The sequence below is a fragment of the Tinamus guttatus genome, unplaced genomic scaffold (assembly GCF_059628265.1).
Source record: "Tinamus guttatus ecotype Peru unplaced genomic scaffold, ASM5962826v1 Tinamus_guttatus_pri_ptg000472l, whole genome shotgun sequence".
Lineage (NCBI taxonomy): Eukaryota > Metazoa > Chordata > Aves > Tinamiformes > Tinamidae > Tinamus > Tinamus guttatus.
Window position 1 is genome coordinate 3154217 of NW_028289006.1, and position 21300 is coordinate 3175516.

General features: G+C 37.6%; 1 protein-coding gene across 1 annotated transcript in view; it reads right to left on the reverse strand.

Annotated features, from left to right (window-relative positions):
- The window catches only part of ANO4 (anoctamin 4), a 106155-nt gene extending 88067 nt beyond the window's left edge, over window positions 1-18088 (reverse strand). The window contains exon 1 of the mRNA XM_088532880.1: window positions 17764-18088. Coding sequence (XP_088389006.1) covers window positions 17764-17833 — 70 coding nt within the window. The 5' untranslated portion in view covers window positions 17834-18088. The remainder of the gene's footprint in view (window positions 1-17763) is intronic.
- Window positions 18089-21300: the final 3212 nt, after the last annotated feature.

Genomic DNA, 21300 nt, shown 5'->3' on the forward strand with positions numbered 1-21300 from the left:
GGGCTGCATCCAACCCCAGGAAAACTCAGAATCCAACCCTAGGAAAACTCAGAAGGAAGGAACAGATGCCGATCATAGCACAGGCCGCAATAACAAAGAAAAGATCGTCTCCTTTATTCATTTCAGTCCTTAGTAATTATACGAGAGTTGCTCACACAAGACAAGGAAACTGTCACAAAACACAGCATAGCCTAACCACCTTCTCTTCACCTTCCCTACCGAGTCAATTTGTCAACTAGCAGGACTGGAAACCTTCTAGCCCTTGTGATGATAATCTGCATGTAGCTCACAACCAGCCTTTGTATACTTCTTTGTATGAGAAGAATGTGCATACTTCTTTATATGAGAAGAATTTACCTGAATTATCAATATAAAGAACAGCCGGAGCAAAAACCTTTCTGAATGACTTGAAACTTTGCTGCACTGAAATTCTGACATGCAGCTCCAAGAAAAAAGCACATTAACCTGTATCTGATCAACACCACAGCATATGCTGAAAATGAACAAAAATAATTAAGCAGGAAAGCTTTCTAAAAGAAAAACGAGGTGTATTTTTGTTGCAGTGAAGCAATGAAGGAAATAAAAGTGAAGAATTTTGGATCCTATGCACTAGAGAGTTTGAACTAGCAGCTTTCCCTGTATGAAGACTTCTCTGGTATAAGTGATGAGTCCACTGAGATACCCGAAATGCTATTTTCTGCAATGCCAATAATGCTTTGGGTTGCACAATGGATAGCTTCCCAGTAGATGCCTGAGATACACAGCTTGGTGTGTGAGAGAGTGAATTATTTGTTTTGCAGTTTCAAGCAGAGGAAGACCGGATTATTTTAAAGACTTGCGCTAAACACAAAATCTCATTTCAAGGTCACTTTGAAATCCAGGCCATCTCAGCAGTTACTGGAGGTTACTTAAAAGAAATAATACAACTTCTTAAAATAGTGTTCCACAAAAACAACTAAATGACTAAAAATCAATCTCCATCCTCTGTGCTGCTCACTGTGGTAATGGCGATGGTACTTCCAAGCCAACCCTCCTGTTAGCTGTAACTCCCATAACTAAATGTAACCACTCCACACTGAAAACAAACACTCCAAGTTGCCAAAAGTTGCTAAAGACATAGCAGGGCTCCATCTTTTATGTCTGCTTCAGACCACGTCATATATACATACTCCAAACTGATCCTAACACAATCACACAGAGTAATTTTACCCATGATTTGGGAGATGGACTGATGCTATTATATAGTCCTATCTTTTTAGGCAGTGAAATTTAATAGCAGTATGGAGCAACATGCATATTGCTACAATAGATATTAAGGACTCCCCCTACGGTTTTAAATCAGCTTAATTATACAGGTTCTTTCCTCTTTATATTGAGGGGAAAAAAATTAGAGTTAATTATTACTCATATAATAGAATCACTTGAGTTTGAAAGAATGTGGATATACAAATACTTTTCACTCCCAATTTAGCAGAACTACATATTCTGAAAACTGAACATAGGACATTCTGAGTGAGAATCAAAGTGGAATCTGAGTGCTTCCACAAGACTATTCAAATCAGAAGTCTGATTTAGGTATTACTGAAAGATAAGGTAAAATATCACTCCTGTCTTTCTGAAGATGGAAGCCCCCCAACCCAAAGCCCATAAAATAAGAATCTCTTTTCAAAAATGGGACCTAACTCTATGTGTTAATGCGGTATGATGGAAGCGTGTTCACAGAATCACAGAATGGTTACGTTTGGAAGGGACCTCTAGAGATCATCTAGTCCAACCACCCTGCTCCAGCAGAGGCGCCTATAGCACATGTTCAATTCATCCATGTCACTACAGAAGCATTGTCTGCATCAGTGATTACGTTTCTGTTAATTAAGAGCCTTTATATTACTAATTGTCACATCATGCCACTGAGTATACTCTAGCTTTGGATAATGCAACCTACAGAACGATATTCCAAAAAATGCTTTTTGGAAGATTTTAGGCCTTCAGTAATCATCAGTATTACCCACTGCAGAATGACTTTGTTTAAAAATTCTTCTTATTAGTGCTAACAAGATGTTTAGAACAATTCTACATGCAAACAGTGGTGGGAAAAGGGCTGTGTTTTAAGTCACAGGTCTTGGAGAATGCCGCTTAATAAAATATCATTACTAAAAAATCTGTTTTGCAAGGACTTGCAAAGCAGAAAAAAATCAGCAATGTAAAGCCAAGGCTCTTTCTGCATCTTGTTGTACAACCCATTATAATTTTTATAACATTTATTTGGATTTTCGGATATAAACATTTTTGTGCTCTCAGTAAGGCAGGTGGATACAATTTACAAAATGCTTTCTGCAAGGAAACCACCATACAATTCTTACAGTCCAGAATATTTTATCAGGTTAAATGTTCAATTCAATAACTAAGCCGGAAATACCAACCCTGTTATAAAATTTCACTCCTTTCTGAATTCCAGACTAAGAGAAGAAAAATGAGGGAACGAAATGAGTTTTCGTTTAAACCTAGTGGGAGTCAATGTACACTGGATATTGAAAAATATTCTGAAAAGGGACTTTTTTCAAGTTTGACATTTTTTGCAATGCCAATAAAAAGGATTTTAATACATTGAAGCAAATTATGGGGATTTATAGGAAAACCTTTGAAATCAAGAGTTTTTTTAATGAAGCAATTGATTGTTTTTCTGCAAGTCACTCTTCTCAGTGCAATAAACTAGGAAACAGGAGCTAGCAAATAGCTTTGCTAGTTGTTGTCCACCTGGACCAAGTTCTGTTGTGCAGCCAGCTGTAGCACCCTTCTGAAGGAGAAGGAAACTGAAAATTATAGAAGGTTAATTCCAACAGGAACTGTGGCTCTTCTGGATGAAGAAAAAAACCCTGCCTCCAAGGTGGTCAAAGCGGCCTCCTTCTCAGACATCTCCCAAATCACAACCTATAAATCAAAATGTGAATTCTTGCAAGACTCCCGGTGGAACATCATTGAGTTTTGAAATGACATTCAAACTGATAAAACAGTTGGAAAACCTGCTTCTATTCAGCACTCATCCATTAGTCACTTGCAAATATTTGCTTTATGTTGGGTGGGATTCACAATATATTTGCAAATCCAGAGTGACAATGTTTATAGCTTATACATAAGTATAAGCTATGATAGTGCTTCAACTGAGCTGTTCTCTCTAAATTCCATCTACAAGCAATGGAGACAAATAGCCCCTTTCACGTTGCAATTCATCTAATCAATTTTAGACATCTACTTTAAAATGAGACAAACTGGGGTCTGGACATGATTATTACTTTCCATTGTCAGGAAAGGTTGCTTAAAAAGTTAATTCAGATGTTGGCATCTTCATCACAAACCTCTGCATTCAAATCTGATAAATCCCTTTTATCTGTGGCCACAGAAAATTGGCATATTTTTAAAAGAAAGTAGTGGTTTTACCTAGAAGTTATACATCTCAAGTTATAAGTAAATTGTAAGTTATATTGGATTTCTGTGCCGTGTTGATTGAAATTTGGGGTTATTCAGTATAAGGATATAATCAAAGAGTGCAATATTGAAGTATGGCACAGTATCAGGAGAAGTCAGGAGTCATTTCAAAAACCTGCTTCAGAAGATAATTGTTAATAGATCTAATCTCGACAACTAATTTGTTCAAATCAGATCACCTATTTTTCTTCTGCTCAGTCTCATGATTGAAAAGAAGAGCTCCTCATATTCATATGTAGCCTCTTCCCAACCAGAAATTGTTCGTTCTCGTGGGAGGACACATGTCTTTTCAGCCTTTCCAATGACATCCCTGGCTGCTGCCAAGCCTACGCCATACATTAGTGGCTAGAGGGTGAGGAAAATCTCATATTGAGCTTTCGTGATAGGAAAAGCTTTCTAAAATACAAGTGGAGTTAATCCTAAACCTGCAGTTTGAATAATCAGATGATTCATTTTCAGACAATTGCTGTTATCATTGTACTAATCTGAGAGCCCCTCAACTCTAACCACCACCAAATCTCACCATAAAGCTTTCTGTTTCCTGATTCTTACAGCAAAGCTTAGGAGGAGGCATTTAGACATTCTTTTAGAATTCTAAAATATAAGTTACTGTTTCTTCCTTTAGAAAATTATTAACAAATCAACAACAAAAAAAAAGTCTGAAATAAAACTGGAAAAGAGGGAAAACAAGCAGTTTTTAGTCTAGCAATATCACCAGGCTATGATTTTGGATTCCTGGCCTGAATAACAGTTTCAACTCCATTTCAGAAAATTTCCACTGAAATTCAAGCTTCTTTTGGATTCAGGAGTTGCCTCAGTCTTTTCGACTGTGAGGGGCTTGAGGAGAGTTTTCTTCAACCTTTGTTAACAAGACTAGAATTATTTCGAGCTCATGTCTTGAGATCTTCCTGCAGTTGCATTTGAAAGAGTGATCCACCTAATCACAGACCACAGCATTAGTACTTACATTACTCATACATGACTTACATTACTCATATACTTATGGAAAGAGCCTGCTACTCTCGCTAAGATATACAGATCACCAGGTGACACACTTACCTCTTCCAATCCTCAAATAACCTCTTTTCCAAAAATACAGCTCACCAAGATCTGTGTTGACTTGACTTCTGTTCCCTTATAAATGCCAAATAGCCTCCAGTGAATAGAAATGGGTCAGCCCCCAGAGAGCTTCACAAATGTGAATGTAACTCAACATTTGGGAACATTAAAAATGTTAAGAATGGGTTAATGTGATTCTTATTATTTCTGATTACTCCCGCATGGAAAATATTTACTATGGGTACTATTTATTACAGGTATATAATAATTCAAATCTTAATACGATTTGCATGTTAGTGAGAGATTTCTTACTGGCTTTCAATGAAGCACTGAGCTTTCTCACATATTTCAGTAATACATATTCAACATTCATTTGCCAGTTTGTATGCTCCTTTAGTTAAAATTTCAGTGCGTCTCAGTTGACTCTTCTATTGTGTACTCAATTTTATATCCAACAAATAACTTACTTTCTTGTATTGCATTAAGAATTTCTGGAAAGTCCGCATCTGTCTTCTGTACATCTGGTGTTATCCATATTTGCGTTTCCAACTGGTTACCCTGCAAATTCTCTCTTCCTTCTGAAGAAATTGAAGAGATTGATGGGGTTTGTGACAGTGCAGCAGAAAATGCAGCCAAGTGGCTATTAGGTTTGAAGGAACATAGACATCGGAAAAAAAATGCCTAGATTTTTTTCTTTCTCCAACAGATTTTTTTTTCTTCAAAACAAGCAGCCTTAGACAGAGTGTAGACTCAATGGATTTAAAACTGAACATTTTATGCTGTCAGCAGATTGATAGTCACTACTGCTGAATTCCTCATTCAGCATGCCATGAGCACCTTCACCATGCCACTTCTTATAAAACTAACTCCAAAATGTGAAAATAGACCAAAGACACTGTCACAAATGACACAGGACTACAGTGACAGCTAGGCTAAAATAAAACACACTAACACACCAAAACCAAATTGTCGAGACAAAAAAGAACCATAAGGGAGAAAAGAGCATGGACAGCATATTTCAGCCACAGGACACTGTAAGTTCTCTTGTGACAAGGTGATGCCATACCACAGCTGAGGAAGAGCTGGAGGACTGCAGTATATTTGGAAGGGGGTCATAAGGATCTGTAATGGTTGCTGTGATGACAGTTCAAGAGCATTGCAGAATATGGCACTTTATCAATAAAAAGGCAGGCTAGCAGGTCACAGTTTCAAATCTATTTGCACAGGTAAGCTTTGTCCAGACACAATGTTCTTTCACATGAGTAAAAAGGCAGAAAGTTTTGAAAACATACTCTTCCCATGCATGGGAAAGCCAGAAAACATAGTGGGCATTTGAGCTTAAACTGCTAGCTAGAAGGTGCTGTGAGGCAGACACAGAGAGCTACTGGGCATATGGCAGGTTTCCGATGAATGGGAGCAAATCCTGATCTTTCATAAATGCATTCATTAGAGGTAATGTTCTTGAGTAAGCAGGACACAGAGATAGTCAAGAGTTGCAGTTGTCAGGGAGATACCTAAGATAGGACTTCAGAACACATTAGTTATGGAAAATGAACCAGCCATCAAGTTATTCGGTCTGTTCTGTGTCTTCACTAGTGGCCATCTTGCCTGCTTTTGATGGAAGCAATTTCCTTTCCTCCACAGTCTCTCTAAACAAGGCAATGTTCTTCTGAATTCCTTCCTAATCCATTGTAGTTTTTTTTCCCCTCTATTTTGCCCACAAAGTAATTAACTCACCAGTGTCCTTAATGAAAGTAGTTACAGATTACATATTCCTAGGCACAAAATTACTCTGTGCTACTTTAAAGTCCATATTTCTTTTCTATTCTTTTTCTTTCTTTCTTTCTTTTCAAAATGAGCATATACAAGCTTGGATCACTATATCTTCTTTTGTTCCACAGAAAAGACTCACTGTTAGCATCAGATACAATCTCCCTTACAGATCTCTGTAAAATGATCTGTCATAGCAGATCACAGCAGCAGGAGTCAACATTTAATGATGTAGAACAAAAAGAATTGTTTAAGTGAGGCAGCTGATTATTCATATAGTAGCAGCCTAGGGAAATCTGCAGATGGTCTCACTATTACCCCAGAAGAGACTTTTGGACACTAAAGAAAAATACTGCAGTCTCTGGAAGAGACTTAACAAGAACAACACAAAGGTAGAGAAGTGAGCAATAGAAAGCAAAGCAGTTAAACAGCCTTGTCAGTGGCATCTCTCAGTTTCTTGCTAAATAAGCAACTGTCACTTTTTAGCATATACACAGTTGAAGTCTCAAATTGGCTACCAGGTCTCCTCCATTTGAACCCCCAAATAACAACAATCTTGACAAATATAAATACCTTCTCCTCCCTTTTCCCAACCCAAATCACCATTCCTACAAGACGTAAAGGTGCCAGATCTCAGCAGCAGTTCCCAACAGACCTGAGTCATTGGACCAGGGAGGGAGGCAGCAAGAGCCAAAGCAGCTTTGGCCAACACTGTCTTAGCAGCAGATCAGTCAGCTTGCTTCATACATCAGGAGTTGTTTCGTACTATTGCCAAATGGCAAATGTAGCAGGAGAGCAAAAGAGGCTCTGACCAAAGTGGCCTGGGAATGGTGTCAGTTTGGGTGCTGAAGATTGAGAGAAAGACCAGCTAGCAATGAGAGTCCTGAACTGCTGATGTCAAACACATATCCGACAAACAGGTCTGTTAATAAAATGAAGCTGTAGAATTTATTTAATTAATTACAATGTCACTTTTTCTTTTTTAAGTTAATGACATAAAATATCTGAGCTAAATCAGACTGTTGTCCAACTTAAAACAAGCTACAAAGACAAGAGAGATTTTGCTACTTTCTTCAAGGAGGTCAGAATTTTCTCTCTTGTATTTGCCCCTCTTGTATTTGCCTCTCTTGTATTTGTATTTGTATTTGTACGGGGAGCTTCCAGCATTTCAGTATAGACAAAAACAACAGTTTCATATGCTTCTGTCTATTACAGTAGACTTAATATTTGGATTCACTGCACAACTATTGGGCTAACAATATCAACCAGTCTGATTTCACTCAAAATGAGAGACATAATCTTCTACCACACAGCTGCGTTTTAATATACTCTTAATCACATCATCTTCACCAAAACAAGGAGACCAAAAAGCATATCTGCCAATAACAAATAGCTTCCTAATAAATGATTACAGGAAAGCTTTCCTCTCCCATATTCTTCACAGAGTTGCATCAAGGCAGGTTCCCTCTCTTTCAGCACCCCTTTGTAGGAGAGGATGACACATTTTCTTGTTGAGGGAAATCACCTCAGCAAGAGGGATTGTGGGTGGATGGAGGTGGGCTGGCCAAAGAACAACTTCTGACTTGTTGGAGGAACACAATTGTTAGCCCAGCAACTATAGAAATTAAGTACAATGTTCTGCTCGATGTCTATTTTTTTGCTGGATTTTACCATAGTTCTCCGATGTAACAAATTCAATACTAGTTGGTGCCAATGTGGCTATAAAGGCACTGGATAAGGGCTACCAAGCCTTACCATGTCCTTGGTTAAGCAGATGAGAGGTGTCTGTTGCTAATTCATGCCTTCTCAGGGGTAGATCCCACTGAGCAAACTCTAAGCAATGTTGCCTGGGAGTCTAGGAGGGCAAAAGTAGTATATATATAGTATATATTCCTTTGTTTTGAAACAAATGCAATGATGAAGATTTTCTATCTACTTAAAATTAATAATTTACTCTTAATTAAGAGTACTTTTTAAAGAAGTACTTCACAAGAAAAGTGCTATTTTCTTGCACAGTATATATTTGAAGACAGGTTTTCAAAGCTTTACACAGGCACTGTAGTGTGCAAATCCTATTTGTAGGTGGTTACATTCACACTTTCTGAAACTGAACATAAACAAAAAAAAAAGAAAATCAACATGTTATCTTCAGTATCTGGCACCAAACATAGACAGTATATAAATAGGTTGATAGAGGTAGTGCTGATATTGCTTAATACGTAATAAAGTACTCGCATTTACTTAATAAATCTCAATAATTGTGAACGGATGTGTGAGAACAGAGTTGATCTTTGTAATTCCCAGTGGCTGTCAGGGCTTCTTGAAAATTTTTGCCTTTTAGCTTCCAATCATTGATCAAAGTAAAAGTAGTTAACTCTCCTGCTTTCTGTAATCACTGTCTTCTTTCTTTGTCCCTTCCCCAATTCCAATTAATGAGGAAAGTGAAAACAACAGTTTTATGTAGAAGCTTCTGCTGAGAAAAAAAATACACCTTCAAAGAATTTATTTGAAATTAATCAGAAAATATTTCTTTCCCTTCAGTGAGCTGGGAGCTTTTCATCATTTCGGCAGCAAACACGCAACGTCACCACGGTTGTGCCTCAGCCTGGAAATGGAATATGAGTGGCAAATAACAGGGAAGCCACGTGGGGCGATGATCCTGTCACAAGACTGCCAACTGCCCATTGGCCTCTATTTATTAAGAGCATAGGTAATTCTAATGCTGACAATTTTATTCTGCTTCATTAAATGCTGCCTGTAGTTTCTACAGAGAAGTTGCTCCTTCTCAGCAGAGGACCTTCCTTAAAGCAAGCAGAAAGCTGTGTGCATGGTGCCTTTTTAACTCAAGTGAAGCCCAGGTCAGAATGGGGTGAAGCATCATCCTTGCAGGTACATCTTACCCTGGCTTCTCCCTGTAATGGCCATATTAGAATTATTTCTGTAAGGCAATTTTAAATAGCCTCCCTTTGTACTGAAATACACTGTAATGTATGACGTGTTTAAGTATGTTAGTGTATATATTTTTTTCTTATCTTCCAGAAGCATCAGGAGAGGAGGACCCATAATATTACTAAATTATCTCAGCCTAAGGTATTTTTAAGATTTATGGTCTCCCTTCTCCCCTCCACATATACCCTGGCTGGCATAAGATGCAGGGAATCTGCCTAGATAATTAACTACAGAGAGGTGAGGAGTCATAAATCTTGGTGTCTCCTGCTCTCTGAAGTCCTGTGTATGCCTTTTCATAGCCAAGGAGGGCTATGGGGCACAACTGCCCCAAAGTGTCCCAGCTGTGTGGAACTCTTCTTCCTTCTTAATTTCCCTTAGACAAAGGCTCAATGTTTTGAAAATTGAAAGGACTCAATATGCACACAGAACCCCCAAGAACAGTGTGTCACTTAATTCCATGGCCAGTATATCCAAGTTCCTGGGTCCTTAGATCCAGACTCTTTGCACAGATCCATGGGGTGTGGATAGGCCCCCTAGAAGCACTTCTTTTCAATGATGATCCAAGGAGACAAGGCACCTATGTGTGTGCCCTCCTACTTTTGTGAGAGCAAAGATCTTTCGCAAGAGCAAGAATCTTTCAAGGTACGACCAAGCCGGACACGAATCCACAGGGGCAAATGACACAAAACCACAGTATAGAGCTAAGCAGAGACACTTCTGCACACGCACTGAACAACTCCTTTCCTTTTCACCTTATTTATATAAAAATGACAGAAGGGCTGACTGTGTTCTAGTTTTGCCTTTCTTCTTACATTGTGAGTGCATATATAAAAACATAATTACCAAAGATCGCTATGGCATATGTTCAAACTTTTGTTTATCTTTGAAAAATCTAGCTATTTGTGAACGATAAATCCCTCCAGTCACTATTTACCTTTAACAATATTAGGAGTCATTAGCAGATGATCTGTGAAGAGGAGGGTGGGAGAACATTTGCTGAATAAGCCATTTACTGCAAAAAGCTTGTCCAGGTTTCAAGTCAGCAATTTACTGATGAGACAAGCAAAAAAGCTGGCTGCATGGGGATAAGAGGCATGACCTTACAGATAACCTGAGGGCACTACGGAATTACTTTATTACAACATAGAGTATTGTGGTAGCTTTTACAAGATACCAGGCCACTCTTCCAGGTGGATTTTAATGTAACAATTAATTATACAGGCTAACCTTATATCACAACCTATTACTGCCTTCAAAATCTGAGCACATCCTGCAGAAAACACCATCGACCAAACTATTCCAGGAGCTTCAGCTATCCCGGAAGCTCCGACCAAGTCCAGGAGAGGGTCTCCCTCTCTATCCCTCAGCTATGGGACTGCCAGGGCACAGGACTCTCACCCAACCTCATTGCTTGGGGTAGAGGTTTCATGAGGACTTTTCGGTAAGCTTTGCCTTTCCTCTTAGGAAGGAGCGTTGCCGTCTTTTGGGTTGGAACAAACCTGACATGGAAATGAATAACACTGCCCAGCCATGTCACAGGCAAAGTTACTTTCTGATCATAAAAAAAAAAAGATCTCTGTCAAAGCAGAAGCTACTTTGTCCTATCTTTTAACATTCTTCCAGCAAGAAAATTTCTGCAAAGTATAAGAAGTACATTTTATATTAGAAACAGTGGCTTGCATAACACTGCGCTCCCTTTAAGTAAGAACTATTTAGCTAGGAAAAAGCTACATTTTTCAGTCAAGCATTACAAGAACATAATGACTGATTATTCAAGGTCTGCCCGACTGCTTCCTGAATGATGAGCTATTTCTTTTTTTAAATGAAGTGGGTCATTACTATCTCAGAAACGTTGCAGAATATTATATCTATTCTCTATTTTCTTCAAAATAAGCTCAAGAAAAAATATTTCCAGCTCTCTTAATACACTGGTCATGATATTATCCCACTGCCTTGGGATCACTGCCTTGTTTTTGGTGCCGAGATGCATCTGGCTGCCTGTTCCTACTTCCTACATACTTATTTTCAAAAGGAAACTCTCTGAGGGTGAAAGGATACAGAACAAGTGGAGACCAGGATTCGAGAGCCTTTTTCAGCTGAGGACATGCTGTAACTAGCAACAGCTACAAAAGCTGAAATCTGAGGCTGAGCTGTACTGATTTTAACGTCCCCATACATAATTGATTGCAAGAATGAACGGAAGATCATTTTACAACAGCAAATAGAAGATTGATCAAAGCAGGAAGGGAAATAAAACAGTCTTTGAAAAGAGATGAGTTTTTTAAAAAGTATTCCCCAGAGAAGTAGAACACCCTCAAAGACACCACTTAAACTTATTAATAAAAATTTGAAGTCTCTTACTGAGGGCATGCACAGGTCCCGGGGAGGATCCGTATCCCTGTGTCAGGTGCAGCACAAATCCATACAGACAGATGGAACTTCTGCCTTAATCAGATCAGTTGTGCTGTTCCCAGAACAGTTCTCCAGATTTCTAGGATGATTATTTTAGGAGAGTTTAGGGAACAGGAACTTTCAAAGAAGTGACCTTTGCTGTAGGAGTAAAGTGATGGGTAAAATGGCCTGAAAGACCAAGCAAAGTGAGAGATTTCAGGTGCTGCAACATCCACTAACGAGTTCAACTCTTAAGTGCAAAGTGCCACCTAATCACCATGTGGCAACCTGTCACTCAGCCCTGAAACAGAAGATCCTCACTGTAACTGACACAATTTGCTCCTGCTTTTAGGAGCTTCAGTAGAGGCTCCTGAGGTCCAGCTGAGGGAGTTTGTTTGGTGCCTAAACCTTGCATTGAAGATAGTTCTGCACACAGACACTTCTTGTAAATGTCTATACTATGTAATGCACAAATTAGGTTAATAAAGGCAAAGTTAGACTTTTTTGAATCTCTCTTTGCTTTTTCCACGCTTCATTCCAGATTAGGGGAATTTTTATATACATACATGCTCCAGGTGACCCTGCATATTCCGAGGGGTTGGACTAGATGACCTCTAGAGGTCCCTTCCAACCTTAAGCATTCTATGATTCTATGATCTGGCAGAAGGCATTTTGAAAAAAGAATTCATCTCTAATAATGTTAGACAAGAAAAATAGCAACACTTCTGTCAGCATGAGTTCAAATTTTCAAGTCATTTGATATCAGCTGTTCCCACATCCTGCCTGCTTTTGCTGTCTAGGATATTTGCTTGATGGAGATTTCTGGCAGAATTTACAATAATTTATTCGTTTAATCTATGAAGGATGTATGCCCGAAGTCCTGAGAATCAACAAAGAAAAGATAATGCAATTTAACCAGCACATCACATTGAACTGACAGAGATTTTCTGAAGAACATTCACAAACAAATGTGGATGATCAGGAATGCTGATGAATATGTGCCCAGATATTTTATGAAGAGAAAAAAGATATCTTTTTGAACAGTAAATTATTAGTTATAAAGAAAGCTCCACTTTCCTTGATGATTCAAAGTTCATTAAGTTGTGACTAAGCTCATTAAACATACATTTCCTTTTTTGCTTTAACTTTGATTACCACAGTTGCAAGGATTTTTTCCAACTTCCTAAATCAGTTATTTTGCTGACCTACATCTCTACCTTCTTTCTTTCCTTCATGATTACCTTTCATGGCCCAAAACTGCATGCATCAAGAAAAAACACACGGTTTGATATGCCACAGAGTACCCCTGAAATCAAGAAAAGCATCCCTAAGGCAATATATCTCTGCTTTTAACTTCTGTAACTTCTCCATCAGCTTCTATTTGCAAGGAAAAGGACTAACAAAAAAGATTTTCACTGAATGCCAACAACTGCACTAGACTTCTATCAGGATGCCAGAAACCAGTAATTTCAGTAGGTTCTTCCTTGTAATTGAACAAAAAGCTCTTTCAAACATCGTGGATATACCTGTGCTATATCAGGTAGCAAGCAGTTCTCCATTTCTTTGGCTTTGAAGAAGATTTTTTTCTTGAACAGTAAATTAGTGAAAGCATAAATTTTTTGAACATTTTAACGATTTTTTTAAACTGAATTCTCTTTACATATTTACTAAATTCTGAAATAAGCTTTCAAATAAACTGATTTCAATCCTTCCTTATGGAAGAATTCTCTGTATTTATATAAATTACATAAAGGCTTACCCTACATTATTATATATACACTTCTGTACATACCTCAAAATTTATTGAGGTGTACTTCACTGACTTGGGGGTTTTTCAATTTGAAGCTGGTAATAGAAAGTGCACATAAAACGGTAAGAAAAGTTCTGAAAATACCATATACTGCTTCAAATCTGTAATTCACACAAATTCTGACACTGAAGAATTGTGCCTGGGTACATGCTGGACTTTGAAATTAGTTTCAGTTTAGTTCAGTTCATATTAGTTTTACAATGTGTTATGCAATATTACATAGTTACTTTTATTTATTTATTTTTTGGTTGCAGTCATGTATCTTTATTAAGATTTACCCTGAGATCTTTGTAGAAAGCTAAGGAAAAGAAAATGTTGCTGAGAAATTTCTGAATCTTTGTTAGAACAAAGTGGGTATCAGTTGTGAGCAAGTCTGGCATCTAGCAAAGACCTCAGAAGCTTCCAGAGGCAATTAAAGAATTCACCGCACTGCTACTCAGATGTATGGAGCAAGGTAATTCCTCCACAGCTAGCGAATTTAAGAATTGCTAGAGAAACCATCTTTGATAAGTTCTTGAGAGTCCAAGAATAAGGAAGTAATCACAAAAAGAAAAAGCAAGGTAACAGCACTCTGATTTGGAATATACAATAATATAAAATAACATAAACTATAATAGTGTGTGTATAAATATATGATAAAAAAACAACAACAATAATATAAAAAGGGCAGGCAGAAGACCGGAAACCAAAGTCCTGCTTATTCCTTCACAAAGCGGCAATGCAGTCAGAAATGAGATAAGCATTTTTCTTGTCCTCAGATTTGCCTAATCTTGACATTGAGGGAATGAAGCGGGAAGAGGATTTAACCTCAGGGCTTGTTTAGTTCTTGGTCACCCTGCTCTGGCAGATAACCTAGCTGCTGATTACCATCACTTTCAAAATAAGCCTCCTTGTATGCAGGCAAATCAATCCTCAACTATCTTCCAGGAAGTTTTAACATTTTACAACAGCCCAAGGACCTCCCCACATATTTGGAATCTCGTACTTCAGTAGATCATTATCTCGTTAGCCAAGTTATATCATTCCCAGAATTGGGAGATGATAACTGGAGATTATTCCCAAAATTAAATTACCATCCTTCCCTGACTCTGGAAGGAATGCACATTTACATTAATAAGTCAATGTTCAAATCATTCAAATCATTACATTCAGATTTATTATCCAAAAGATTTATCTTTGCTTTTCTCCTTCCTCAAATAGCCTTTCCTCAGAGAGATTAGGCAGAGATAAAAAGAGTCTTTGCTGGCATTACCATTATTAACAGTTTTCCTCTCCTCCTCTTTCCATTTCCTTCTGGTTTTGTATGTTTGTTTTTTTTCAGTTATGTGATACCTTGTGAAGTGTTTAAAATCAGAGTTCATCAGTTGCTGTTCTGCTTCAGGCTGAGCAACACCTTTCTGTATGTTTGCCCAGGATAAATATCTTTTTACAAAAACAAACAAAAAAAACCAACCAAAACCAAAACGAAACCAACCTACCAGAAAACCAACAACCCACACATTACTGACAGTTTACTGCTCACTGGCCACTTTCCTTGTTTATGGCACCCAAAATGACACTAGAGGCCATTGTCCCCAGGCACTTTGTGAACAGCAAATAGAACCAAGAGGGAAGTAAGATGAAAACAAGAGCAGTAACACTGAATGATATCTATAGTTCCTCCACACTAGACTGTAGCATAAATGTCAGTTAATGGAAGCAGCTGTCAGTCAAATGGAATTAGTAATAGATAATAAAAAATGTGTCATTCTCAAAAAAAAAAAAAGAAAAAAAAAAAAAGAAAACTGGCAATGGGAAAAAAAGTGGTATGGGGAAAGAAGAGTGGTTTGCTGCCAAAGGGGAAACATTTACTCTCTCATTACTCATTTTATCAAGGCAATTTTCATTCCATGGTTCTATCTCTTTAACTGACAAAATTTTAAAATGCCATTTTAAGCTCTCAAAATACTCTTCTGTACAATTTGTTATGCAGTAATATCTTTGCTTTCTGACTAGTGTTACCTGCACAAAGGAAATTTCAGACCGAAAATAATGTAAACTTCTCCAATTGTGAGACATGATTTTCATAACTCATACTCAAAGAAAGCAAGAACCCAATTTATGTATACAACCCAATTTTTAGATACCTAAAATGGGCTGAACAAAATCCCTGGGAATTTACTGTATGCAATAGCAGGAAGATGGCTTGCAAATTGACAGTAGAAGATCTTTTACCTGGGTAGTTAACATAAGTCAGAACATCTTCATGCTCAAATACCAATCCATTTATAATGTACAGCTTTATCATCGTTGTTCAGTAAGCACATTTGAATAATTATTTATGAGGTTAGAACAAATGACTTAATTCGTGACTGAATTGGAATGAAAAAAAAATATGATTTCAGTTTTAAATTTAAATTTCCTCCTAGAAGGGCTATTTTAATAAATCTTTCTTTACACTCTACTTGCATACATCCTTAATTGTTGCAACTTAACCAGACTGAGAGACAAATTTAGTGCGCTTTATAGAATAAAAAAATCAGAACCAAATCATAAGAATATTATTGCATACCAGTACCAAATGAAGCAATGACATTGTAAGTCAGCTAAGATAAAACTTATAGCATATAATGTATTCAGAGAAGTCTGCAGACTTTAAGGTTCTAGATACCATTAACATCTATCAGCTTCAATGATGCTCAGGATCCTAAATGTCTCTCTGAACCAAGCCAGCAAGCTTTCCGTAGGTCATACATAAATACATAAAGAGCAGGACATAAAAGCAAAACTAAAGAGCAGGGCATAAAAGCAAAACTAATCTCATATCACTTTACTGAAACTTAAATTCCTTAGACAAGGGTGGTCCCAATCACTCACACTTCTACTGATGTGCTCCATTTTAGGATACCTCTGTGCTACATTGGAAAAGGAATCATTTTCTCATTCAAAAGCCTATATATGTTGTTTATATTATTTTGTATTAAAACATAAGCCAAGTCTAGCAGTAAGTAGAGGCAAGATGTATATCTGCACACAATGTACACTGCTTGTATGACCTGTTGTGTGTGTTCAAGACATTTGTTTCACAAACTGTGGTGCAGCTTTTTTATCAGTGTGTTAACATGCTCTAGTCATGATTACGTATCTTTAGCAACAGCAATATGGCTGTAATAGTAATTTCTGTACTTCAAATCAAAAACACGGAAACTGAAAAAAATAAAAGGCCAAGAAGTGAGGAGAAGAATTGATATGAAAAAAATCATACGATTGTGAGTCACTGTAAATTCTTAGTCAATCCATTTTGGCAAAGATTATGGCAACTGAATAGTATGAATACATAAAACTCATGGCAATAGACCTACATAGCAGTCCAAAATGTCTCACTTGTATTTCGAACTTCTACAAAAACCAACTTTCAGATCTGCAAGGAAATAGAAGCATGGTAAGAGCGTGCAGACAGAACTGGCTGTCTCCCATAAGTGGGCTCTGTACCAGAGCTGTGTACAGTGTGAATTATGTCCTTCTCAGGGCAACAAACGTGGAAGATCCCAAACTTTTCATTGTAAGAGCCACAAAACTGGCTTCCTGGGCAGTGTTAATGTGTTTCACCCTAGAAAAATATCTGGGGTTTAATCTGCACCGTGAGGAAATTCTGAATATGGCCAGTGCAAATGTTCTCCTCTGTTATAGGAAAAGATACTTTTAAAATAGCTCTGGTAATTAACATACCAAGGAATTAATTCATTATGTCAGTTAGAATTTGATGGTTCCCAGGAGATTCTGACTTCTTAAAAAAAGTTTCATTGTGTTATCCACTTAACATATATTATAAAATCACTTTCAGATCTAGAGTTTTTGATTTCATTATAGAAGTAAGAGTTTGATCTACACTCTAACTTGTCCCAAATTCTTAGTTCAAAATCACAGTTAGTGTCATTTCTCGAGTTTCATAGTGATGCTTGCAGCCTTCAGCTCAAGGTCTATCAAAACTGGGTACATAAAGGGAGCAGTATTCAAAGCCCCATGCCCCAAAGCATTCTCCATATTGTCTCCATTACAGACTGTTTTCCTTTTTTTAATGATTACACTTATATTTTTATTTCCAAGTTCCAGCTGTCCCAATTCTTGTTTCTCCCAATTAAATCTACAACTGTCCAAAACACATCACACACAGGTGGAACAAACAGCAATCTATAGCTCTGTTGACCAATAGATTGAACTCTATGGTGGCATGAGCTGATGCTTTCAATATCAGCTTCATAGCAACATGGCACACCACACAAGAAACAGAATTGAAAAAGGTGTCAAGCCAAATCTGTTACCTGGCTGATGACGTTTTGCTTTTCCACCACCAACTGCTGAAATACTAGATCCAGAAGACGACGCTTCCATTTTTACTGACTTTCTGATTTGTGGGAGTGAAAGATGCCCAACCACAGACGGACACTGTGACACTGGGTAGCTTGCTGCAGTTCTCCTCTGACAGACTTGCACGCACTTTTCAGCCCCATGAATAGATAAACTTATACCTGACAAGAATAGAAATTAGCACTGTTAGATACAACAGACCACTCAAGAATAACTAAAATATAAGATTTGTCATGGCTTAAAATGGAGCTGTAACAGCCTTCTTGAAGGAGAAAAACATAAAAAGCTGTAAATGCTTGAGCTGTGTTTAAAAGTGAAAAACATGAATATCTTTACTGCTGCCGTGCTGCAGTCATCAGAGCCAGACACACTAATAGATATTTAAATTAATATACAGTCATGGTTTAGTGCCTTACTGGCCTCCAGGAAGAATTCCATTCCTACAAAAATTACACATAGAGCTCTCGGAGAACAATATTAATGAGGTAACTACCACAGAGTGTATTAAACAACAGTTTTCTGATTGATGGACTAAAACTTTGCAAGAACGGATTTTTTTTTTCCTGAACATTCAGAAGTATCATTGAATCTAATCATATAGAAAAGATGCTACACTTGAGGAAGACCACACTTTAAGGCAAAAATAATTGTCTGCTTTTAGGAAAACAATAAAGCTACTAGCAAAAATAGTATGACCTTAAGCTTGAAAAGCAATTCTACTTTGACCAGTTCTGTGAAAATTTGGCTTTCCTCTTCTCTCTCAGGTCAACACAAGAAATTGTCTTTCACATGAAAGTAATTCTCAAATTTGTCTCTTTATTTATTTATTTTTAATCAAAAATTAAGGGCTGTTTCCAAAATAAACAACAATTTCTATTTAAAACTTACCTGTGTTATGAGACAAATTTGGGAATCACTTTGATGCAAATGACAATATTGTTGCTATTTCCTGTATGTCTATTTCTGAGAGAAAAGTACTAACTTACAGTACAAAACAGAATTTGATTTCTTTATACTAACATTGACATGACTGGTCCAACTTTATCAGTATGCTCTGGTGAAAAATATTAGATCATCTCTTTTGGGTAACAAAGAGCTGAATTATAATTCTGTGATACCACTTTATCCTTAGTTTAATTGTGCATCTTTTTTTTTTTTTTCCAGCAGCCACTCTTTGTTTTAAAAACAAATTTTAAAATATAATCAGATATTAATGGGCAAACTGAGAAGCAGAGGAGAATAGCTTACCCCCCAAAATTAAGAATGCAAATATTGTAAGCCCATAAAATGTAAAGAGCTGTTACTCGCAGCCATTATTCATCACTGATTAGACTTCACATTTTTGTGAATGGGTCCTTCACTGAAGCATTCAAGCCATGGTCTTCCAGTCCCACTGAAAATCAATGCAACAGCAGCCTCCCAGTCATGGAAAAAGTTTTGAATTTTTGTCAAGTTGGTACACTTTGGTAATGTGTCACTGAGGAGAACAGAGCCACCACTTCCACAGGCAAATAGTGAAAACATTGCATATGCACGCATGGGAAAATAAATGCTATAAAGAATTGTTCTTCTTTGAGATGGTTTCATATATTCAGGATCGAAGCTGCTCTCTCTCTGCCTGATTTTGCAGCACTTCATCAGAGCTAATATGCAGGATGTCCAACTGGAAGAGCACGCTCCCAGTTGTAGGGCTAATGAAACCGCTGGCTACTTTGAAGGACTGCTGAAATCACATCTTTGCTAACACAGAAGCCAAATCCCAGTCCCCTTATTCAATTGATTCATCTTGTGAATGGCAGCATAACAACCCACACGAGCAGAATAACAATTAGTTATTCTAATCAGCCTGGACAGTGCATTTTTTTGAATAAAGTGCTTTGAATAAAGGCCATATGGGGCTTCAACCTGTGAGGCAAAGACTGCAATATTATCCCTTAGTTATTACAAGATTAATCACAACTGTTTTCTTTCAGCATCACTATGAGGTGCTGTGTTATTTAAAATGAACATCTCTGAAGCTTACAATGGAAAAAGGATATATCTTCTATCACCACTACATGTAAAACCGCATAATGATTGGTTGGATCTCAGTAAGGCTGTTCTTTCATTTGATCATGAAATGAGTGATCTATTTTAGGAGCCAATTCCAAATGTAAACTTATAGCTACTTCTCTGAGGTTTGAGTAAATTGCTTCTTCACTTTCCTAAAGTAAAGCCCATAAACTGTTGTGCAGCTGTGACTCAGCTTCTAAACTATTCGTACAGCTCCTTTCTTCAGCCATCAAAATAAAGGATACTGCAGCCAGATCATTTTTGCTAAGGACTGCGAAATTCACAGATTAACTGCATCGACATGATGTTCAATCTACAATTTGACTCTAATTATATGCAACATTTTATTTCTTCAACTGAGTGTGTTATAAAATGATAACCCTGAATTATGAGGGAGAATGTGCCAGCCTTGCTGGGAATTTTATGGATGTTCCTCAAACATATTTAAAACTTAAAAGTGTGCAAAAATCGCCAGCTTACACCACAGATATGACAGCAATATATTTAATATAATTTGGGGGTTCACCACATTCTCCTGCTTTACCACTGCAGTTGACCTGTCCCCATAAGCCATTCTCTTATATAGTAAGGTAAATTTGTATTTACATGAGAACCAGGAATAGGACAAAAATGGAAGTGTCCTTGTTTAGTTAGCATTTCAGCTTTTTCAAGACAGAGCCTAAATCTATTTTTTGTTGTTGTTGTTAAACTATAAATAAAAATATGTAAAAATGTGAAAGTGTAAGATGCTAATATGGTAGTAAGCTGAGGTATTACCTTGCTTTCCTGTGGGCCAAAGTCCTTTTAAAAGAATTAGTGGCTCCTGAAAACACATCCTCAGATAACACATAGAACAGCAGATATATAGGGGAAGGAATGGGAGTAAGGGAGGTAGAGCTATTAAGAATAGTGCCTGTAGGTTATGTGATATTAAAACTTGGTGATCTATTGGGGCTAAGCAGACTCTAGAGTAAACTCTCCTGATTCTTACCTCAGATAACCCACACTGATGAGGAAATCATGGAGTTTTTGGGTCAGAAATGCTAAAATTGGTGTACAGACCTTTCAAGAGTAGATGTACTTTTTGCAGCGTCACAGTACCTACATGAGATTTCCAGAAAGACAAGTTCCTCGTCAGCGTACCATGGACTTGTTCCTCAGTTTGCTCTGTGTGGTGGAATTTTTGCCCTATCTTCAGTCTTGCTACCAGGCAGATGCCCAGCACTGAAGTCCTGGTGCTGTTAAACAGGTGGCAGCATGGCCCTTACTGCACCCATCCTTGCAACACAGTCATTGACACATGGGTTTGTCAGGCTGGACCCTTGGGCCATGAATGTTCTGGCTAGCTCTGGTGGACCCTATGCCTGATACATAAACCAGGAGGCTCTCCTGCTTTTCCCTGTGTCTCAACAGCCCACAAAGGGGCCATCATCAGCATT